Source organism: Chiloscyllium plagiosum, unplaced genomic scaffold (assembly GCF_037043375.1).
Source record: "Chiloscyllium plagiosum isolate Xiang-an unplaced genomic scaffold, Cpla_swu_hap1 HiC_scaffold_32, whole genome shotgun sequence".
Lineage (NCBI taxonomy): Eukaryota > Metazoa > Chordata > Chondrichthyes > Orectolobiformes > Hemiscylliidae > Chiloscyllium > Chiloscyllium plagiosum.
In genome coordinates this window covers 36,868,540-36,888,654 of record NW_028270170.1, presented here as the reverse complement: position 1 = coordinate 36,888,654, position 20,115 = coordinate 36,868,540, and the positions used below count along the sequence as shown (strand labels likewise).

The following is a 20,115-nucleotide window of genomic DNA, read 5'->3' as shown; positions in this document are numbered from 1 at the left end:
CGGAGCAGAGATGATTAAGAGGCGACCTGAGTGAGGTATTCAAAATTATAAACAATTTTGACAAGGTAAAGAAGGTGTCCATTTGTTGGTATTTCAGTAACTAGGGGTCACAATTTTACGATTGCCAGCAACAGAGCTAGGAGTGAGATAAGGAGAAAGGTCGTTAGTCAGAGAGTTGTTACGATTTGGAAAGCGCTGCCTGGGAGAGGGTGGAGGTGAATTCCATAGGAGGTTTCAAAAGGGGATGGATAATAGTTTGAAAGTGATGAAGTTAGAGGGATTTGGAGATAGGGCTGGAGAGTGGGACTAGCTGGGTAGCTCTTTTGGGAACTGGTACAGACACGATGGTTGAATGGCCTCCTTCTGTACTATAAAATTCTACGATTCTAAGCACCACACACATACTTTTCCTTTTGATTAAACCACCTAGTCCATGGGAAAAATTATTTTTCAATCATCTTTTTCTTTGTTTCCCAATTTTTTTCTTGAACTGATCATTTCCTTGAGAAGGCTCAGTTCCACAAGCTCCTTGAGCACTCCCTGACACAGAAGTGTGCACACTACAGCACAGAAAGTGCTGAGCTTGATTCCACTGTTCAGCTGGATCCTTTCCAATTTTCATGTCTTAAACTTTGTCTGAGACTAACTGTAACTCCTCAGCCACAGAACAATTTACCAAAGATTTGAGTTCAAACCAGATCTATATTTACTGCTATCATTAGTTGATTCATTATAGGAAACAGCCTAAAATTCTACAAGCACAAATTTAATTCTGGAATCACATTGATTTCACTTCCTTCTTGACTCTGGTTATGTGCCTCTCCTGTCAGAAGTGGATACTAACTGAAGTCATTAACCAATCATTAAATTGCACATGAGGTGCCTGATTCTGCAGCTGTTTTGCACAATTCTAATTTCTGATGCTCACTTTGCCAACGGTAACAGAAAGGTTATTGCAAATTGCAGCCTAACTGATTCAAGGTGTTTTTACATTTGGAATAGAAGTGACCAGATTTATTCACGTTAGCTGCAAATCCAGTGGAGATGGAGGTCAGGTTTGATGGCTATTAACAAACGACAGTGCAGACCTGCATCCCTCACTTTAATGCTGAGGATTGTAAGTCTGCTGATTTTCAACACATCATTTTCAGGAATGACAACACTTCATGCAGATATCAAACACTCCCCCTTTCTGCATCCCTCAGGGACAATGTATAGATACCCTAAAGTTTAAATAATTCCATTTGCTAGCATGTTAGTGGTAGACTCGAAATCTAAAGTGAACTGATAATTTCTTATTCAATTTAGTCCTATTGTTTCCTTCCCTTACATTTAACGATCCATGAACACACAAAAAAAATGAGCTGCAGACCTTTTCCAAAGGCTGTATTAAGGTTTGCAAGACAAACACAATGGATCCATCTACAAAGGTATGTCAGGAATTATGCTGAAGAAGGGCTTATGCCCGAAACGTCGATTCTCCTGTTCCCTGGATGCTGCCTGACCTGCTGCGCTTTTCCAGCAACACATTTTCAGCTCTGATCTCCAGCATCTGCAGACCTCACTTTCTCCCCATGTCAGGAATTATGCAAAGTAAGCCCAGTGGATTTAAATCGCTGACTCTTCTCTCCATTTCAGGCCTCTGCGAGCACCTAGATTTGTTCATTTAAAAACAGGAATTCACTATTCAAAGAAGCAACCTCCTTATCAGTCCATGATAGTATACTGAAACTTAAGCACCCTCTTGTTGCAGTTTTGATATCCCATTTTAGTATGGTCAGACCCCACAACTTTGTCATTGGTATGAATTATACCTGAAGCCATAGCATGATTTGATCTTCGAACATCGATCACATACAGCTCATTTTTAAACACTGCAGATTATCTAGAGCCATAAGTTATACTGCATAGAAACAGGCCCTTCGGCCCACCATGTCTATGCCAACCAACAAACACCAAACTTAACTAATCCTATCTACCTGCACTTGATCCACAGCTTGCTATCCCCTGGCAATTTAAGTGCTCTACTGCTGTCTGAACTTCAACCTGCTGCATATTTATGGAACACTGCTAAATACTTGCTTCAGATTAATTTACATTATCTAAACATCACAATTTTAGATGGGAATCTGGGGCAGTTCCAGCAGATTGGAAAACAGCAAATGTTGCACCACTGTTTAAAAAAGGAGGTAGATAAAAGATGGGGAATTATAGACCAATTAGCTTAGCTTCTGTAGTGGGGAAAATGCTTGAGTCTGTTATCAAGGAAGAAATAACAAGGCATCTGGATAGAAATGGTCTCATTGTGCAGACTTATCATGGGTTCATGAAGGGCAGATCATGCTTAACTAATCTACCAGAACTCTATGAGGACATTATGAGCATGGTGGACAATGGGGACCCTGTAGATGTGGTGTATCTAGATTTCCAAAAGGCATTCGACCATGTGCCGCACAAACAGCTGCTGCACAAGATAAAGATGCAAGATGTTAAGAACAATGTATTAGCATGGAACAATGTATTAGCATGGATAGAAGATTGGTTCTAGGAAGCAAAGAGCAAGGATAAATGAGTGCTATTCTGGTTGGCAATCAGTGATTAGTGGTGTGCCTCAGGGATCAGTGTTGGGATCGCAATTATCCATAATTTACATAGATGATTTGGAGTCGGGGACCATGTGTAGTGTCTCAAGGTTTGCAGATGACACTAAGATGAGTGGTAGACCAAAGTGTGCAGAGGACTGTGAAACTTTGCAGAGGGACATAGATAGTTTAAGTGAGTGATTAAATGTCTGGCAGATGGAGTACAATGTTAATAAAATTAAAAATCACACAACACCAGGTTATAGTCCAACAGGTTTCTTTGGAAGCAGTAGCTTTCGGAGCGCTGCTCCTTCATTAGGTGGTTGTGGAGAATAAAATCATAAGACACAGAATTTATAGCAGAAACTTACAGTGTGATGCAACTGAAATTAATTTTATAAATAATATAATTTCAGTTACATCACACTGTAAACTTCTGTTATAAATTTTGTGTCCTACCATCTTATACTCCACAACCACCTGATGAAGGAGCAGCGCTCCAAAAGCTAGTGATTCCAATTAAACCTGTTGGACTATAACCTGGTGTTGTGTGATTTTTAACTTTGTACACCCCAGTCCAACACTGGCATCTCCAAATCAATGTTAATAAATGTGAAGTCATCCGTTTTGGTAGGAATAACTGTAGAAAGAACTATTACAAGAATTGCAGCATGTTACTGTTCAGAGGCACCTGTATGTCTTTGTACATGAATCACAGAGTGTTGGTTTGCAGGTACAACAAGTAATTAGGAAGGCAAATGGAATGTTGTCCTTTATTGCTAAAGGGATTGAGTTTAAAAGCAGTGAGGTTATGTTGCAGCTGTACAGGATACTGATGAGGCCACACTTGGGGTACTATGTGCAGTGTTGGTCCCCTTACTTGAGAAAAGATGTACTGGCACTAGAGGGGGTGCAGAGGAGGTTCATTAGGTTGATTCTGGAGTTGAGGGGGTTGGCTTATGACGAGAGACTGAATAGACTGGGATTATATTCATTGGAATTTAGGAGAATGAGGGGAAATCTTACAGAAACGTATAAAATTATAAAGGGAATAGATAAGATAGTAGTAGAGAGAATGTTTCCACTGGTGGGTTAAACTAGGACAAGAGGGCATAGTCTCAAGATTAGGGGAGCAGATTTAGGACTGAATTGAGGAAGAATTCCTTCACCCAGAGGGTTGTGAATCTATGGAACTCCCTGCCAGTGAAGTAAATGTTTTTAAAGCTAAGATAGATAATATTTTGAACAGTAAAGGAATTAAGGGTTACAGTGAGAGGATGGGTTAGTGGAGCTGAGCCCACAAAAAGATCAGCCATGACCTTATTGAATGGCGGAGCAGGCTCGAAGGGCCAGATGGCCGACCCCTGCTCCTAGTTCTCATGTTCTTACAAACTGAGTAATGAGTTCAGTGTAAAACTCTACTTGACTTATAGTTCAGTGACATTTATTTGTTGGATTTATAATAAAAATGATCTTCAGATTTCCTGATTAGTGTGCTCCTAATCATTGTCATCTTAGAATGTTTTTGACACGGAAGTGGTTTCTCTAAAGATTTCACTGTCACCAACTAATGTAACTGACTTCAATCCACACTAACCTATACCATTGTCATCCAGACCCCGTAGCTTGGAACTACAATGCCATTCCTTCATTATTGCAGGGTCAAAACCATTGAACTCCCTCTCTAACAGCCTTGTGAATATGCTCTCCCCCACATGAATTACATTTACCACATCTTCTCAAGGGCAATTAGGATGAGCAATAAATAATGCTGAATCCAATATACCTCAAAAGACTAAGAGCCATATTAGACTCAAAACATTAACTCTGTTTTGACACAGATTCTTCTAGTCCTGCTGGGTTTCTTCAGCAATTTCTGTTTTGATTGCCTTTACACGTTTCCTTTTTAACAAAGTCCTACAAACTTCACAGAATTTCTGAACGGTTGCAGTGCAGAAGAGTACCATTCTGCTCATTGTCTTCGTGCCAGCTCTCCAAATGAGCATCTCACTTAGTGCCATTCTTCTTCCCTCTCTTCACCATAACACACAGTTCCTTTTCAAGTAACTATCTAATTACCTTTTGAATACCTTGTTTGAACCTGCCTCCCCCAAGCTATCAGAGTCAAGAGAGTGGTGCTGGAAAAGCACAGCAGGTCAGGCAGCATCCGCGGAGCAGGAGAATCAAAGCCCCGATGAAGGGTTTATGCCCGAAATGTCGATTCTCCTGCTCCTCGGATGCTGCCTGACCTGCTGTGCTTTTCCAGCACCACTCTCTCGACTCTGATCGCCAGCATTTGTGGTCGTCACTTTCTCCTTCCTCAAACTATCAGGCTATGGATTCAAGGCTCTTGACTACTTATTGCGTGAAACTGCTTCCTCATATCACTTTTGCTTCTTTTACTAATTTTTTTTTAAGTCTGTGCTTTCTCACTCTCATTCCTTTCACAATATTGAATGCCTCCTGTCAAATCTCCTCTCAGCCTTCTCTGCTGTTAGGAAAACAGTCCCAACTTCTCCAATCTTTAGCATTGAAATGCCTCATCCCTGGGGGATTCTGGGGCAAGTAGAATGGGTCCTTCCTCAATAGGGGTGGACCATACATTCCTGGTGGGACAATTTGCTCTTTGGAGGGGATTTAAATTAATCTGGCAGATGGTGAGAATCTGTATGTATTATTAGAAGCAAGAGAAAAGACACACAAAGGATCTGAAAATAGAGCACTAGGACGGGTAATAATAGCTGTTAGGTGGGGTCAGACTGCAGGAATGCATTCACATTTTATTTCAGTTTACAGTGCACGTAGGTAACAATGGTAACTAAGATTGACAATGTAGGTGTAAGTAACCATTTGAGAATACGCTGTAGTGTGATAATAGGAATCTGACTCACAAGGGAGTAGCACCGGTTATTAAATATCCCTGGATACATGGTGTTGTGAAAGATAGAGAAGAAAAGAAAGAAGGAGCAATTGAAGGGTTGAAGAGAGGACTACAGTGTTGAAGAGAGATGTCCTGGAGCAGTCAAGGACAGGACCTGATTGGTTAAAGATAAGAAACAATAGTGGCACTGTTGTACCTCAGGGTGTAATATATTGTTCAACATCTAGTGGGGAAGATAAAGTGGTGCACACTTGCAGGAAAGTTACAGAGAAATGCAGAAACAAAAACGGTGGCACAGTGGTTAGCACTGCTGCCTCACAGCGCCAGAGACCTGGGTTCAATTCCCGCCTCAGGCGACTGACTGTGTGGAGTTTGCACGTTCTCCCCGTGTCTGCGTGGGTTTCCTCTGGGTGCTCCGGTTTCCTCCCACAGTCCAAAGATGTTCAGGTAAGGTGAATTGGCCATGCTAAATTGCCCGTAGTGTTAAGCAAGGGGTAAATGTAGGGGTATGGGTGGGTTGCACTTCAGCGGGTCGGTGTGGACTTGTTTGGCCGAAGGGCCTGTTTCCACACTGTAATGTAATGTAATCTAATCTAATCTTAGAATAGGGGACTTTAATTGTCTGAATAAATCCTGCAATTATAAAAATGGAAAGGACGAGCAGTGAGGAATTTGTGGTGTGCTAATGAGAATTTCCTTGATTGGCATCTTTGTGGCTTCATGAGGAAGGTGGCATTGCTGGATCTGGTTCTGGGGAATGAGGTTGGTTCAATGGTCAGTGGCAGCATGGGTATGAAGTGGCACAAACCGAAATGATAGCAAACGGTTGTTTTTGGAGACTGGAGGAAGCCTACAGTTGAGTTCACCAGGGATTAGTTCCAGGACCACTGCCTTTCTTGATATATCATTATGAGTTAGGTCATAGTTTCAAAATTTGCAAATGACTCAAAACATGGAAGTATCGTGAACCTTGAGGAGCCTTCAAGCAAGTGTACACAGGCTGAGGAAAGGGGCAGAGACATGGCAGGTAGAATTTAATGCTCAAAAGCGTAAACTGTTACCTTTTTGAAGGAAGATCAAGGAGAAATAATACAAGACAAAAGGTACAATTCCAAAAGTCATGCAAGAGCATAGTATATGTGCACAAGGGGGTATATGTGCACAAGTTCTGAAGCTGGCAAGACGGGTTAGAAAAGTGATTAAATGGCATCCAGGATCCAGGGATTCATGAGTAAAATCATTGAGTATGGAAGCAGGGAAATTATAATAAATAAAAACTGAAAGAACTGCAATCAGAAACAAAAACAGAATTGGCTGGAAAAGCTTCGCAGATCTGGCAGTATCTGTGGAGAAAAATCTGCCAGTTAATATTTGGGTCAAGTGACCGTTCCTCAGAACTCAAATTATATTAAACCTTTATAAAGAACTAGTTAAGCCTCAACTGAGGGATCACATTCAATTCTAGGCACCACACTTTTGAAAGGTCGAGGTGGCAATGGAATTGGTTCAGTCAAAATTCAAGAGACTGGTGTCAGGCATAGGGGACTTTAACTGCATGAATAGATTAGAGAAGGTAGGACCTCTCTTCATAGGAGACATGAGGAAGAGGAGATTTGATAGAGGGGTTCCAAATCACGAACGGGTTTGGACAGAGTAGATGGACAATAATTATTCGTTTTGACAGAGAACAAGAGGACGAGGATTTACAATGATTGAGAAAATAACTAAAGGGAGCAGGAGTTGAAATGTGTGGTTCGGGTCTGGATTGCACGTTTTTGTGGCAGTGGTGGATGTAGACTTAATTGTGGCTTTCAAAAATTAGTTGGATAAGCTCCTGAAGGATAAAAGAAAATTAAGGGGCTAACGGCAAAGTGTGAGACAGTGGGAGTAGCTGAATTGGTCTCGTACAGAGCCAGAGTGCATAAATGGACTGAATGGCTGTAAGCACACCATGCCAAGAGTCTTCAGCAATAACACCAACCAGATGATCTCATTTCTCTTTCCAGTCAACTGTGCACATGTCAGAAGCTCTGTCTAAATTAAGATGTGCCAGAATTAAACAGTCTCATGCAATAGTAAAATCAGCTTATGCTCGAATTATGCAGGGAACCGTGCTCATATCCAAATGTAATTATTCCACTCGTTCATCAAATGCCACTCAAAGATGAGTGCCACACCTGTTTCAGTCTATTGTTATACAGGTATCAACATTTTAGAAGCAATATAAACTGCATACCTGGCATCCAGGAGCTTAGGATCCAGTGGAGGATACATTGACCTCACAACATCATCCACCCTTGTAACAGAGAGAAGAGAAACAACATAATACATTATTGTACACTCCACCAAGCTGGAGATAGGACTTGCTGACTTCTCCCCTTTCAGAAAGCAATGACTAAATGCGATAATATTTAAACAGCATAATTAGAACATTGGGATACATGAGCAAATCATTTTGATGAACTTAAGTTAGCATTCCCTTTGTATCATTTCAATAATCAATGGAAACAGTCTCAAAATTCCTCATAATCTTTTAGATACCCTTAAGTTCAATGACAAACCCCTTAACTTCTCAACTTGATTCATTATTGTATTCTCTCATGTATCATAGCACTCTGGTGAAGATACATTTTACTATTGACAATGTTATTATACTCTTCCAGTAGTGGTAGATGTGACATTTTTAGGAAGAAAATCCAACAGCATGTGTTCGTCTCTACAACAATCAAGCACTTGATTTCAATCCTGTGACTAGACTCCAAATAGCAGCAACTCCACTGAGATTAGTGTTCTTGCCTGTGTCATCCCACTGCATTTACCAAACTGAATTTATATCAAACTCGTCAGCACAACACATTGAAGAAAAGCAAAAGAATTTCAAAATAATTATGAGGTAAGTATAATGCATCTTGACTCTTTCTCTTGCATGTTCCCTCTTTAACTTACAGCCGTCAGGATTTTCCAGTACACGATGAATTAATAAATAAGCATTGGTGCAAAGTGAAGTGAATTGATGCAAATTATCAGTGTCATGAAGTGATGTACAGACATCAGGCAATTTTCAGCAGAAAGGTGAAGATAAGGAGAGCAGGGAGACTTGACAGAGGCGCAATGGGAAGTGATGAAATGGAGACTGAGAAGTTCTTTCTATAGCCCTAGGATTTTCATGATTTACTGAATTTTCTTTACATTTTCCCTGAACATAATTTGCTATCCATCCCTAATTGCCCTTGAACTGAGTGGTTTGCTAAAGAAGTTAAGGATGAGCTATATTACGTTGGATCTGAAGTCACAGCGAGGCCAGAAAACATTAAGAATAGCAGATTTCTTTCATTATTGAACCAGATGGGTTTTTGTAACAATGTGCTCATGGCAACTGTTACTGAGGATAATTTTCAGTCCTCGATCTATTAATTCAATTTAAATTCCATCAGGTGTCATGGTAGGATTTGAACTAATGTTCGTACAGCATTAGCCCCCATCTCGGTTATTAGTCTAATGATATTATGCCAATACTACAATCTCCCCATGAAGATTCTGTGCTTCAGGAGGTCTCATGTTGATCTGAGGCTGCAGTTCCCTGTACTTTTCTCTAGGTCCACTGGGGAGACACAAAGAAATGCTCCTCAACAGCAGTGGACAATCAGTTTCTAACCAATTTCCACCATCTAGTATATCATCTATGGCAGTGGCCTTTATGTCAGCCACTGTGAGAAGTTCGGCTTTGCAGATTCATCCTCTTTATTAATATCAACAACTAAGTGACAAGTGAGCCGCTATCCTGAGACAGGTCCATCTCACCTCGGACTAATCCGCTTTGCCACTACGATTATGTCACTGAGCCTCGCTGGTGATTTGATCTTTGCACCTGATCCCATCGTCATGGCAACAAGTTTCTCTGTCAGAGTATGACATATCTGTAAAATAGAAGCAGAGAAGCATCAACAACTGTGACGATTGGTTCTTCTTAAATCTTCAAACAACAAAACAAAATTTAATTCCAATGTCACATTCCTAATAAAATGCACTATTTGGCATTTGTTACATCAACCTTCCATCCTGTACCAAGCGTTTGTCAAATTCACCCATTCTCACCATCGGATCCTCCATCTGATTATAATGGACACCATGTTAACTCTATGTGGGGGAATTAGTTTCAGCAAATGAAAATTTCACCAAGTTGTTGACTTTCTGGTTCCTCTGAAACATTCAAACTCATATTCCCACCACGTGAGTGAGTTCATATACAAGATGTGTTTTGGTAGGTGTAAATGCGAAGCAAGTGTAAAAATTATATCTGGCCTGGATTGTTCTGTCCAATCTTGTCGTGTATCTACTAGATTTGTTTGGTTGCACATATTGTTAGATGCACTGAGGATAAATACTTATCATGTAATTAATAATTATTAATGTCACAGTCTCTAAAATTAAGTTGTGAAGAAATGTCCCAGTCATAATAAAGGTTGTTAGGTCCTATAGAGTTCACCTTTCAAATAGCCTCACCCCTCCACCAACTTTGCATGCCCCCATCCCATCACCATGCCCTTTCCATATCCACTGTATAGTATGCACTGAAGGAGTATGATACAAGCTAAATAATAAACAATGGCAAGTTTAATAATACTCATGAAAAGAACATCCATTCAGAAATCCACTTTAAAAAAAATCTACACTTATCTTTTACAACATCAAGAACAAATGCTTTATCATATTTCACACTTCTTAATCTACTATAAAAATGTCAGTCAATCAAAGCTAAACCTTCCCTAAAGCTATGTAAACATATCTCTGCTCTGATAATTCATTAGTGACACCCCCATCATCTATCTAAACATATCCCCACCATGCTAATCTATGAGTGCATCTTGGAGTTCAACCAAGCATTCATATTGAGGCTATCTGGAAACTGCATCAACAAACAGATGGCCAGATATCACAAACATTTCAAAGATTTCCTTTGTTATTATGCGACTTGCAGATTCTGTGCATAGTGCACACTGGACAACTGTATATGGAGGGAACATGGGGGCATGGAAGGACCATGAAGGCATGGAGAGAGCATGAGGGCATGAAAGGGATATAGGTGGTACTTTTTAAACTTACTTTCAGAGGTTTCATGAACTCAGAGTATGGGTTCACAACTCCTTTGAGGGGTCATGAAACACAAGCCTTTGAGAAGCTAGGTTCCATGAAAATCTTCCAGGCAGTATGAAGATGGGTATGAGATGTCTATCTCTGCAATGGAACTGACCATAGCAGGAGTGCACGGTGCCCTTATACCACACCCGAAAAAGAACTGTCAGTTGAATCCTAGAATCAGATTCAGCTCCCGTTTATAAAGATGTCCAAAGCCAGTCCACCTCTGCAAAAACACATCCAGCCTTCAGTCTCTAATAAAAGTGCTATATTTCTTACCTTAAGAATCTCAATGCAGTGAGACACCAACCCCCTGGAAAATAGAAGAGTCTATTAGAGTAAAGCAAGTTCAATAACAACAGTTTATATTTATATTGCAGCTTTCTAGGAATGAAACATCCCAAGCTTCACAGGAGAATTATGACACGGAGCCACATGGGGTAATAAGATCCAATGATCAAAAGCTTGGTCTAATATACAGTGCCCTAAAGAGGGAAGTGAAATAGTGAGGCTGAGAGGCAATTCCAGAGCTCCAGGTTGAACCAACTGAAAGCACCGTTGCTAAGGGTGGAGAAAGTTTCCTTGGGAATACTTAAGAGGCCAGAATTAGAGGCGCAAAGATATCCCAGAAGACTGTGGGGCTCAAGATGATTACCAAGAGGGAAGGGAAAGGACAGGAACCAATATGAAAACAAGGATCAGTGTTTTTAAGTTAAAACCTGGACTCAGTGTAGATCGCTGAGCAGAGGAGCATTAGAGAATCGAGTCTTGCTGTGAGTTATGACATGTGCAATAGAGTTTTGGATGAGCTCAAGTTTGCAAATGGTAGAATCTGGAAGGTCAGCTGGAGTGCATCAGAATTGTTGATTCAGGAAGTAATGAAGGCACAGATGAAGGTTTCAACACCCACAGGAACATGTTAGTTCACATATTCACATGGAAAACACAGTCAAATACAAAAACAGCCAGAGGTGATGCCCACACTTTGACACTCTTTACTGAAACACAAAGCATTGATTGAAGTCCTAATCCCAGTATTATGTGCCTTTCTTTCAATTTTCTTTACATCTTGGAGAAATGTTTCTTTTCGAAAGGTTTCCTGATCTCCATGTTTGTACAAATGCATTCATCAGAAACAAGGAATTTGTAATTTAGATTACTCTTCTACCCCATTTTGTGGTGCAGTTGAAAAGCAATGGGATCAAGCTGGAAGCAAGAGAAACAAAAAGACTCCTTTTGATTTACTCACGGAATGTGCATGTCACTGGCTAGGTCAGTTTTCATTGTCCATCAGCAATATTGGAAGGAAGTTCAAGGAATCTGACCCAGCAACAGTGAAGACACAATAAAATACACAAAGATAGAGATATCACGGAACATATGATTCCGTGAATATGACTACATCAAGTAGTGTGGTGCTGGAAAAGGTCGGACACAGCAGGTCAGGCAGCATCCGAGAAGCAGGAGCTTCGACATTTCAGACAAAAGCCCTTTAGTGATGAAGGGCTTTTACCCAAAACCTCACTTCTTCTGCTGCTTGGATGCTGCCTGACCTGCTGTGCTTTCCAGCACCACACACTCGACTCTGATCTCCAGCATCTGCAGTCCTCACTTTCGCCTACATCAGAACTGTGGAACAGCTCTCCTAATTTTGGCACAAAAGATCATACGAAAGTCTCTGCAGAGTTGATTTGGGCTATGTTTGCTGTTGGTCGTTTCTAGTGGCTAGCTCAACACCTTGTGATCTGGCTGCCTTTATTCTTTATTTACTACATCATGATTTGATATAAATGAGTAGCTTACTGGGCTAATTCACAGAGCAAATAAAAGTTAATATAAGCAAATATTATTGTGAGTTTGGAGACATGTCGGCCATGCAAAGATGGCAGATTTCCTTTCCTCAAAGGCATTAGTGAACCAGATGGGGTTTTATGATAATCAGCAATGGTTGCCTGAGCTTCTGGATTCTTAATCCAGTCACGATACTGTTACTCTACTGCCCCCGTGTGGCTATCAGATAAAATGCAGTTAAAGGATGAACTCCAATTTGCTTCATCATTTTAGAAAGAAATCAATCACAAAATCTTGTCATTCACCAAATAATGTCTTATGAAAGTTGACAAAACTTCAATGCAAAGAGATTTCAATTTTCTGATCAATATTTTAACACCAACCTGTCTATTTTAAAGAAGTTTCTGTTCGCATTCAAATAATTCTGACTAGAAAATCAAGCCTTATGTCACTGTATTTCTAACGCTCCCTCAGCCCAGACTTATTCTTAATCTTTACCACACAACTGCTCAATCAGATCCTAGACATTTCCTGATAGGATTTGAGATGGAAGAAAGAAAATCAAACAAAGATTTGCCACTGAGTCATTCCCATTCAGCTGCTAGTGACTGAAGAAAGGAAGAAATTGCATTTAGGATCATAGAGTCAAACAGACCCTTCAGTCCAACCAGTCCATAATCCCAAATTAAACTAGTCTTACCTGCCAATGCTTGGCCCATATCCCTCCAAACATTTCCTATTCATATACTTATCCAAATGTCTTTTAAATGTTGTAATTATACCACTTTACCTGTCACATGAACCACTCTGTGTAAAAATGTTGCCCCTCATATAATTTTTAAGTCTTTCTCCTCTCACCTTAAAAATATGCCCCTTAATCTTGAAACCTCCCACCATACGAGAAAAGACACCTTATCCATACCCGTCATGATTTTAAAAAAGGTCACCCCCCAACCTCCAGTGAAAAAAATCCCAGCTTCTCCCTATAACTCAAACCTTCTATTCCCAGCAACTTATTGGTAAATCTTTTATGAACCCTCTCCAGCTTGAAAATATCCTTCCTACCACAGGGAGACCCGAAACAGCTGCAGTATTTTTGGCATCTTTCACCATCTTGGGACATGTCAAAACATTGTACAGCCAATTCTGAGCTTTTACAGCGTAGTCCCTGTTCTAATGTCAGAGAGGTGGCAGCCAACTGGTGCACAGCAAGTTCCCACAAATAGCAATGAGATAATGGGCTGTTTTGCTTTCCTCCCCAGTTGAATTGTTTGAGGAATTTGTTGAGAAATTGGTGAGATTTCTTTGAAATGGCGACTGAGGAGCTTTGGCATTCACCTGGGAAGGCAGTGCAAGCCTCAGTCTGAAATGTCATCTCTCAATATTGCACTGAAGTATCAGCCAAGACTTTGCAGGTTGCCTGAGGGCAAGTGAAAGCAGGTGAGCACATGCTGTCTGCATACCAAAGGTTTAGCTTAGTGGGGAATGCTAATCATTTCATGTTCATAATCCTGAGATCATAAGGAAGATTTGATTAGCATTTGTTCAGGACTGTTGGCAAATCAGTAATTAAAGGCAATGCTGTACATACGAAGCATCCTCTATCCAGTCTTCATTTTCCAGGATCGCCTCAATGTGTGGGTTTGTGATAACTACATCATCCAGTTCCAATTCTGAGGGCTCACTCTGGGTTTCCATCGCACCAATGAGATCTACTGTAGGCCTGCAAGGGAAATAAAGCAACTGGGTAAATCCGAAGCTTGGAAAACACACAATGAGTAACACAAATGCTTAATCTATTTAATCAAAGATGGTGGACAACACTAACTGGGCCAGCATTTATTTCCCATCCCTAATTAACTCAGTGAAGACACTGGGCTGCTTTCTTGAACTGCTCAAGTCCGTGCCTGAAGGTACACCTACAGTGCTCTTAGAGAGGGAGTTCTAGGACTTTGACTCAGTAACAGCGAAGAAACAGGGATATATCCCTAAGTCAGGATCGTGTGTGATTTGGAGGGAAGCTGATGGTGCTCCAATGCATCTGCTGCTCTTCTCCTTCTCAGCTGGCGGTTCCCAAACATTTTCCACCGTGTCCACATTTTGCAGCTCAGAAATTGCTGTGACCCTTCATTGAAAGGTAGGGACAGGGGGAGGGGAAGACCAATGAGAGGAAGAAGAGGAGGGTCGGCCATTGTTCTGTCAAAATTCACAACCCCACAATTTCAGCTCACAACCCCACTTGGGTCCTGTCCAAAGTAGTGGAAGTCACAATTTTGGATGATTTTTGAAAGTTACTTGATGAGCTGTCGCACTCCATCGTGTCGGTGGTACACACTGCTGCCACTTTGCATTGACAATGGAGGCAGTGAAGGTGTGAGATGGAGTAAGCTGCTTTGTCCTCGATGATATTGAACCTCTTGAGAGTTGTTGGAGCTGCTACTGGTTGTACTTGTATAGTTCTGTCATGTCCAATCCTTTATTTTTCACAAAACTCAGAGATTGAACCCTATGTCTTTTCTAACTTTTATCCTTGTTTTAGACTCATGTCTCACGGTCTAATCTGTCTGCATGTGTTCTGTTATCACTCCTCATTAGTCATTAATAAACTCATTCTTTTGTTAGCTCAAGAAAGCATGGTTAAATTGATTCTTTTTAAAACATGGTTGAGAGTGGGATGCGGGCAAAGCACAGCTGGTCAGGCAGCATCCAAGGTGCAGGAGAATCAATATTATGGGCATAAGCCCTTCAACATGAAGGTTCCTAATGAAGGGCTTATGCCCGAAACATTGATTCTCCTGCTCCTCAGATGCTGCCTGACTGGCTGTGCTTTTCCAGCACCACATTCTCAACTCTGATCTCCAGCATCCGCAGTCCTCACTTTCTCCTTTTAAAACATAAATTCTTTCAATCTAGGAGAAAGGGAAGAGGTCCTTATTAAACTAACCCTGTTGCCATCAACTAAGGAAGGGGCACAAAAAATAAAAGATGGGGGTCAGTTCATCCCTTCCCACCTGGGATCTTGACAATTTAGGATATCCCATTTGAAACCATAATAAATTGGGAAAGCTTGCTCAAGGAATGGTCATAATATCTGTGTGGAACAATTTTGAATGGTGCCAAAGACTCTTATGAGGGTGGACTACAGTTTACACGCAGTTCCCTCTTATTATACTCCATTCCCTTCAAAATAAAGACCAATGTTTCATTTGCCTTTCCAATTACCTGTATCAATTTTACCAATCATCTTCAATCAAACTTCGAGATACAGGAAGAATCACAATAAGAACTTATTAGCACACAACCCCATGTCTGATCTTAGGATGGGGGGAAAGTCATTGTTAAAGCAGCTGAAGACATATGGGACGAGGACATGACCCTGAGGAACTCCTGCAGAGATGTCTTGGACCTGAGATGATAGACCTTGGGTAGACCAAGTAATAATCCTCTGTCTATTCTAAAATTATTCTTTACAACCTAAAAATGATCTATGACTAGCGTTAGCTCCATTGGCTTAACAAAGGAGAGATTGACAGGGGCTCGGAGCCTTGGCTGCTCTAACGATCTCCAGTTGAAATGGAAATTGTGAATGTTAAGGAAGCATTTGGACGTAGTTGAATCTTTCCAATACTTTGGTATCGGTACTGATCTGGGGCTCATTTTCCATTGCGATGGTTGCATACCACTAAAGCTGTGATTTAATGACTAAGATTGGAGTCCTTTGAATTATTCACAATCCTTATGCTATTATTGGAGAGTGACATCTTTTCCCTCAAGACAGTTTTTGGAATTTTCTGAGACCTTTAATGATCACCTGCACAGGCAGATGAGCTGATGTTTGCCAAGGCAGAGCTTCTCTGTTGTGAAGAAAGTGTTCCATGTCGGACACAGCCCCAATTCTGGCATTTCTCATTTTTATGAGGGTGGACTACAGTCTACATGCAGTTTCCTATTATTTTACTTCATTCCCTTCAAAATAAAGGCCAATGTTTCATTTGCCATTCCAATTACCTGTATCAATTTTACCAATCATCTTCAATCAAACTTCAAGGTACAGGAAGAATCACAATAAGAATTTATTCTGTACCAGGCAGTTACGAGGGCCCAGTCAGAGTTTAAAAAACACACAAGCTCATCATTGGTTGCAATCCCAACAGAGCAGTTTTATTCTGTAGCCGTGCACTCTGTAAAAACTCAATACCGGTCTGAACAAGCCCTTGAACGTGGCTGATGACTCATCAAGTGCGCACATGACACTGTCCCAACATAACACACACCAACTATAATACATAACAGAGCCGAGGTCAGATACAGGTTTGTCTATCTCTGTAATAAGAGAGATTACTGATACTTTTTAGGTCATCCCCAAACAACATTATTCTTTATTAAACAGTGCAGCACTGATGATGCGCAACTTTGGTAGGGCAATAAATGCTGGCCTAGACAGCAACATGGCATCTAGTGACTGATTTTAAAAAATGCTAAGTCTGGGATAATTCTGTGAAATGAGAGCAGTCTGGAGGTAAGAGAATAATTCCACTTTTTTTTTACTGAATTCAAATTCCACCATCTGCCATACTGGGATTCAAAACCAGCTCCCTAGAACATTTCCTGGGTCTCTGGGTGAATAGTCCAGGATAATATCTCAAAGCCATTAGCCTCCTCTAGAGGATGGATGTGAAAGAGAGAATTTCAGTTTGTCATCTTCCTCTTTAAGGAGTTGTGATAGTTTGACTGCTGGCTGGTCACCACTTAGAGTCATAGAGATGTACAGCATGGAGACAGACCCTTTGGTCCAACTCGTCCATGCCAACCAGGATATCCTAAATTAATCTAGTCCCATTTATCAGCACTTGGCCCATATCCCTCTAAACTCTTCCTGGTAAAGTAGCCTCTGCCTTTGAAATGTTGTAATTGTACCAGTCTCCACCACTTCCTCTAGCAGCTCATTCCATATATGCACCAGCACCTTCAGCCTCTTTTAAATATTTCCCCTCTGACCTTAAACCTATGCCTTCTAATTTTAGACTCCCCTACCCTGGGAAAAAGATTTTGGCAATTCACCTTATCCATGCCCCTCATGATTTAATAAACTTCTATACAGTAACCCTTCAGCCTCCAATACTCCAGGGAAAATAGCCCCAGCCTATTCAGCCTTTACCTGTAACTCAAACTCTCCAACCTTGGCAACATCCTTGTAAATCTTTTCTGCACTCTTTCAAGTTTAACAACATCTTTCGTTTAGCAGAGAGACTAGAATTGAATGCAATTTTCCAAAAGTGGCCAAAGTATTGCCACATGACATCCCAATTCCTATTTACAATGAACTGATGAATAAAGGCACTTCAATTAGGTTTTCCCTGATTAGCCTTCACAGCCCAGGAACTATCGGTCCCAAGGAGGCTGCCAGCTCACTCCACCACTGTGGTTGGTTTCCAACACAATGAGGAAGCCCAAACATCCAAAGACTACCCCAGGGACTGAGAACATTAATGGAAATTCTTAGCTCAGCCAAAAGTGCCTTGTGAGAGGGGAGAATGCAGAGGAAGAGGTAGTATATCATAATTGAATGTTGGTGGTTAAAGAGGGTAGCTGTGAAAGAATTTGAGGAGAGATGTGGAGTAAAATGATTAATTACTTACGTTAAGAATAATTCTAGAATAATTACTTACACTTACTTTAAGAATAGTTACTGATCATGCACATAACCAGTGATGCCAGATCTGAGCCCGAGTCTGCAGGATTCCAGAAACAGTCTCTTTAACATGCCTTGTATAAAAGGCAAAGCTGCCATAGTCTTAACAGACTATGTTACTCTGTCATCAGACAGAGATAACTGGTGGTGGTTTAACCTGAGGGTCACCACACTTGAGGCAAGGGGAGAGATTGAAAGAGAGAATCCTACATGGTAACCTCAGTTGATGCAGGATATGAACTCTCATTGTCGGCATCACTCTGGGTTGCAAAGCTTCCCAGCCAACTGAGCTAATGGAGCCCCAGTGGATATAATTATGCTTAATGTTTACTGACATGAAAGTATGTCTGATCTTACTGCATGGTATTAGAAGGTCATCCTAGATTAATAACCTTCCCACCTGGTGTAGAACCTCAACTCAATGCCTCAGACATGTGACACATCCCAGCTCAGCCAAATAGACATGTTATAGGTCAAAGGTTATAGTGTGCATATTAAGTGAAAATAACGACAAATACACTTGAAACCAGGAATTGAAAATTCTCAAATGTGACTGAGAAAACCCAAACAGGATGAAGGGGAGAAAGAATAGCTTCAGGATATCCTAGAAAAAATCCTTTTTATGTAATTCTCCATAAAAATATCAGGAACATAGTCTTCTCAATGTTTTCTTCTTTGAAAGATCCAGCAGAGGGAGCCCATCACCATATGTTAAAATAGTGAAAATTTGTGAAAGACACTCTCTTCAGCAACAGTGGTTATGTCAGCCATTATCATGAATGTAATTTATTCTACCTTGACATGTCCCAGACTTTTTAATGCACTGGGTCTCCTTTGGTCTTTGTTTGTCTGGATCCCTGTTTTTAGAATTTCAGTCACCTTCGAGAATTTTCAAGAGAGCACTCTCCCCTCAGGGAGCTGGCCGGTGAATTATTTAATTCAAGATTCATAATTCATTGTTTGTCTCCAGTGAAAACCAAGATCTTTAAACAAACAGAACTAAGTTAAACCTAGCTCACTGACATTAAGCTGTGAGGTGTGGTACAAAGGAGCTTGGGAAATAGTCTCTTCACCCACAGACATATCAAATGTTTCTTTTTTAGGATACAGCCCACACTTTTGCTGAAATGTTTAGAGACAGACTATTACAACTTATTAGAAATTCTTGACCAATTGAATGCTCAAACTCCCTGAGGTGCACAATAAATGCTTTGACTCATGTTGGATCTTTGGCTTGGTGCAGATAAAAACAAATGAGGTGCAGTTATTGGTAGTCCCGAATCTGCTACAGAGTTGTGATCTGCTAACTGTTGTGTGGTGACTTCTATCTCGCATCAATGTCATGACAATAACAGAACCAAGGCTTAAAAATGGTTAAGACTGTGAGTTTAATATTCAAGGATATGAAATGCTCAGAAAAGATGGAGAAGGATAAAAGGAAGATGGACTGGCTGTCCTGATTAGGGCTGACATTGTGGTGTTGAAAAGAGTGAATGTCTTTGAGAATGCAAGGACAGAGTCCAGTTGGTCACAGGTAAATGCAAAAAAAGATAAGATCACACCATTTGGGAATTCTATTGGGTGCTAAATCATGTGAGAATAAAACAAAGGAATGAATTTGCAGGAGAATCCCAAAGATTTACATGAATTAGAGATCAGATATTTTAGCATTTTCATTATCCAAATAACAAGTGAAATACATGCTACAATAAAGTTTGAGGAAGATGGAGGAAGTTCTGAAATGCTTTCAGGAGAATGTCCTTAATCTAAAGTTTTGAGATCCATAATCAAGGAAAAAATCAATGGGAATTTGGAAAGAGCTGTGTTAAGTAAGGAGAGGCAAAACAGATTTATGGAGGATAGAGTATATCTGACTTGCTTTGATGAAGTAATGGAGAAGTTTGATGAAAGTAATGCATTAGATGTCTATATGAATTTTAAGAAGACTTTTGACAACGTATCACCTAAGAGACTGGTCAATGAATTTGAGGCTTATGGAGTAGCAGGGTAAATATTCAATTGGTAGTTGAATA

At 40.5% G+C, this 20,115-nt stretch overlaps 1 protein-coding gene across 4 annotated transcripts in view; it reads right to left on the bottom strand.

Moving 5' to 3' along the window:
- tmem98 (transmembrane protein 98) overlaps positions 1 to 20,115 on the bottom strand; it is a 60,078-nt gene that overhangs the window by 6,839 nt on the left and 33,124 nt on the right. For all 4 annotated transcript variants that reach the window (XM_043675271.2, XM_087977918.1, XM_043675272.2 and 1 more), the window contains 4 exons: positions 13,982 to 14,113; positions 10,879 to 10,912; positions 9,265 to 9,380; positions 7,700 to 7,759 (listed from right to left, as the gene is read on the bottom strand). In XM_043675271.2, the coding sequence (XP_043531206.1) occupies positions 7,700 to 7,759; positions 9,265 to 9,380; positions 10,879 to 10,912; positions 13,982 to 14,113 (342 nt within the window). The remainder of the gene's footprint in view (positions 1 to 7,699; positions 7,760 to 9,264; positions 9,381 to 10,878; positions 10,913 to 13,981; positions 14,114 to 20,115) is intronic.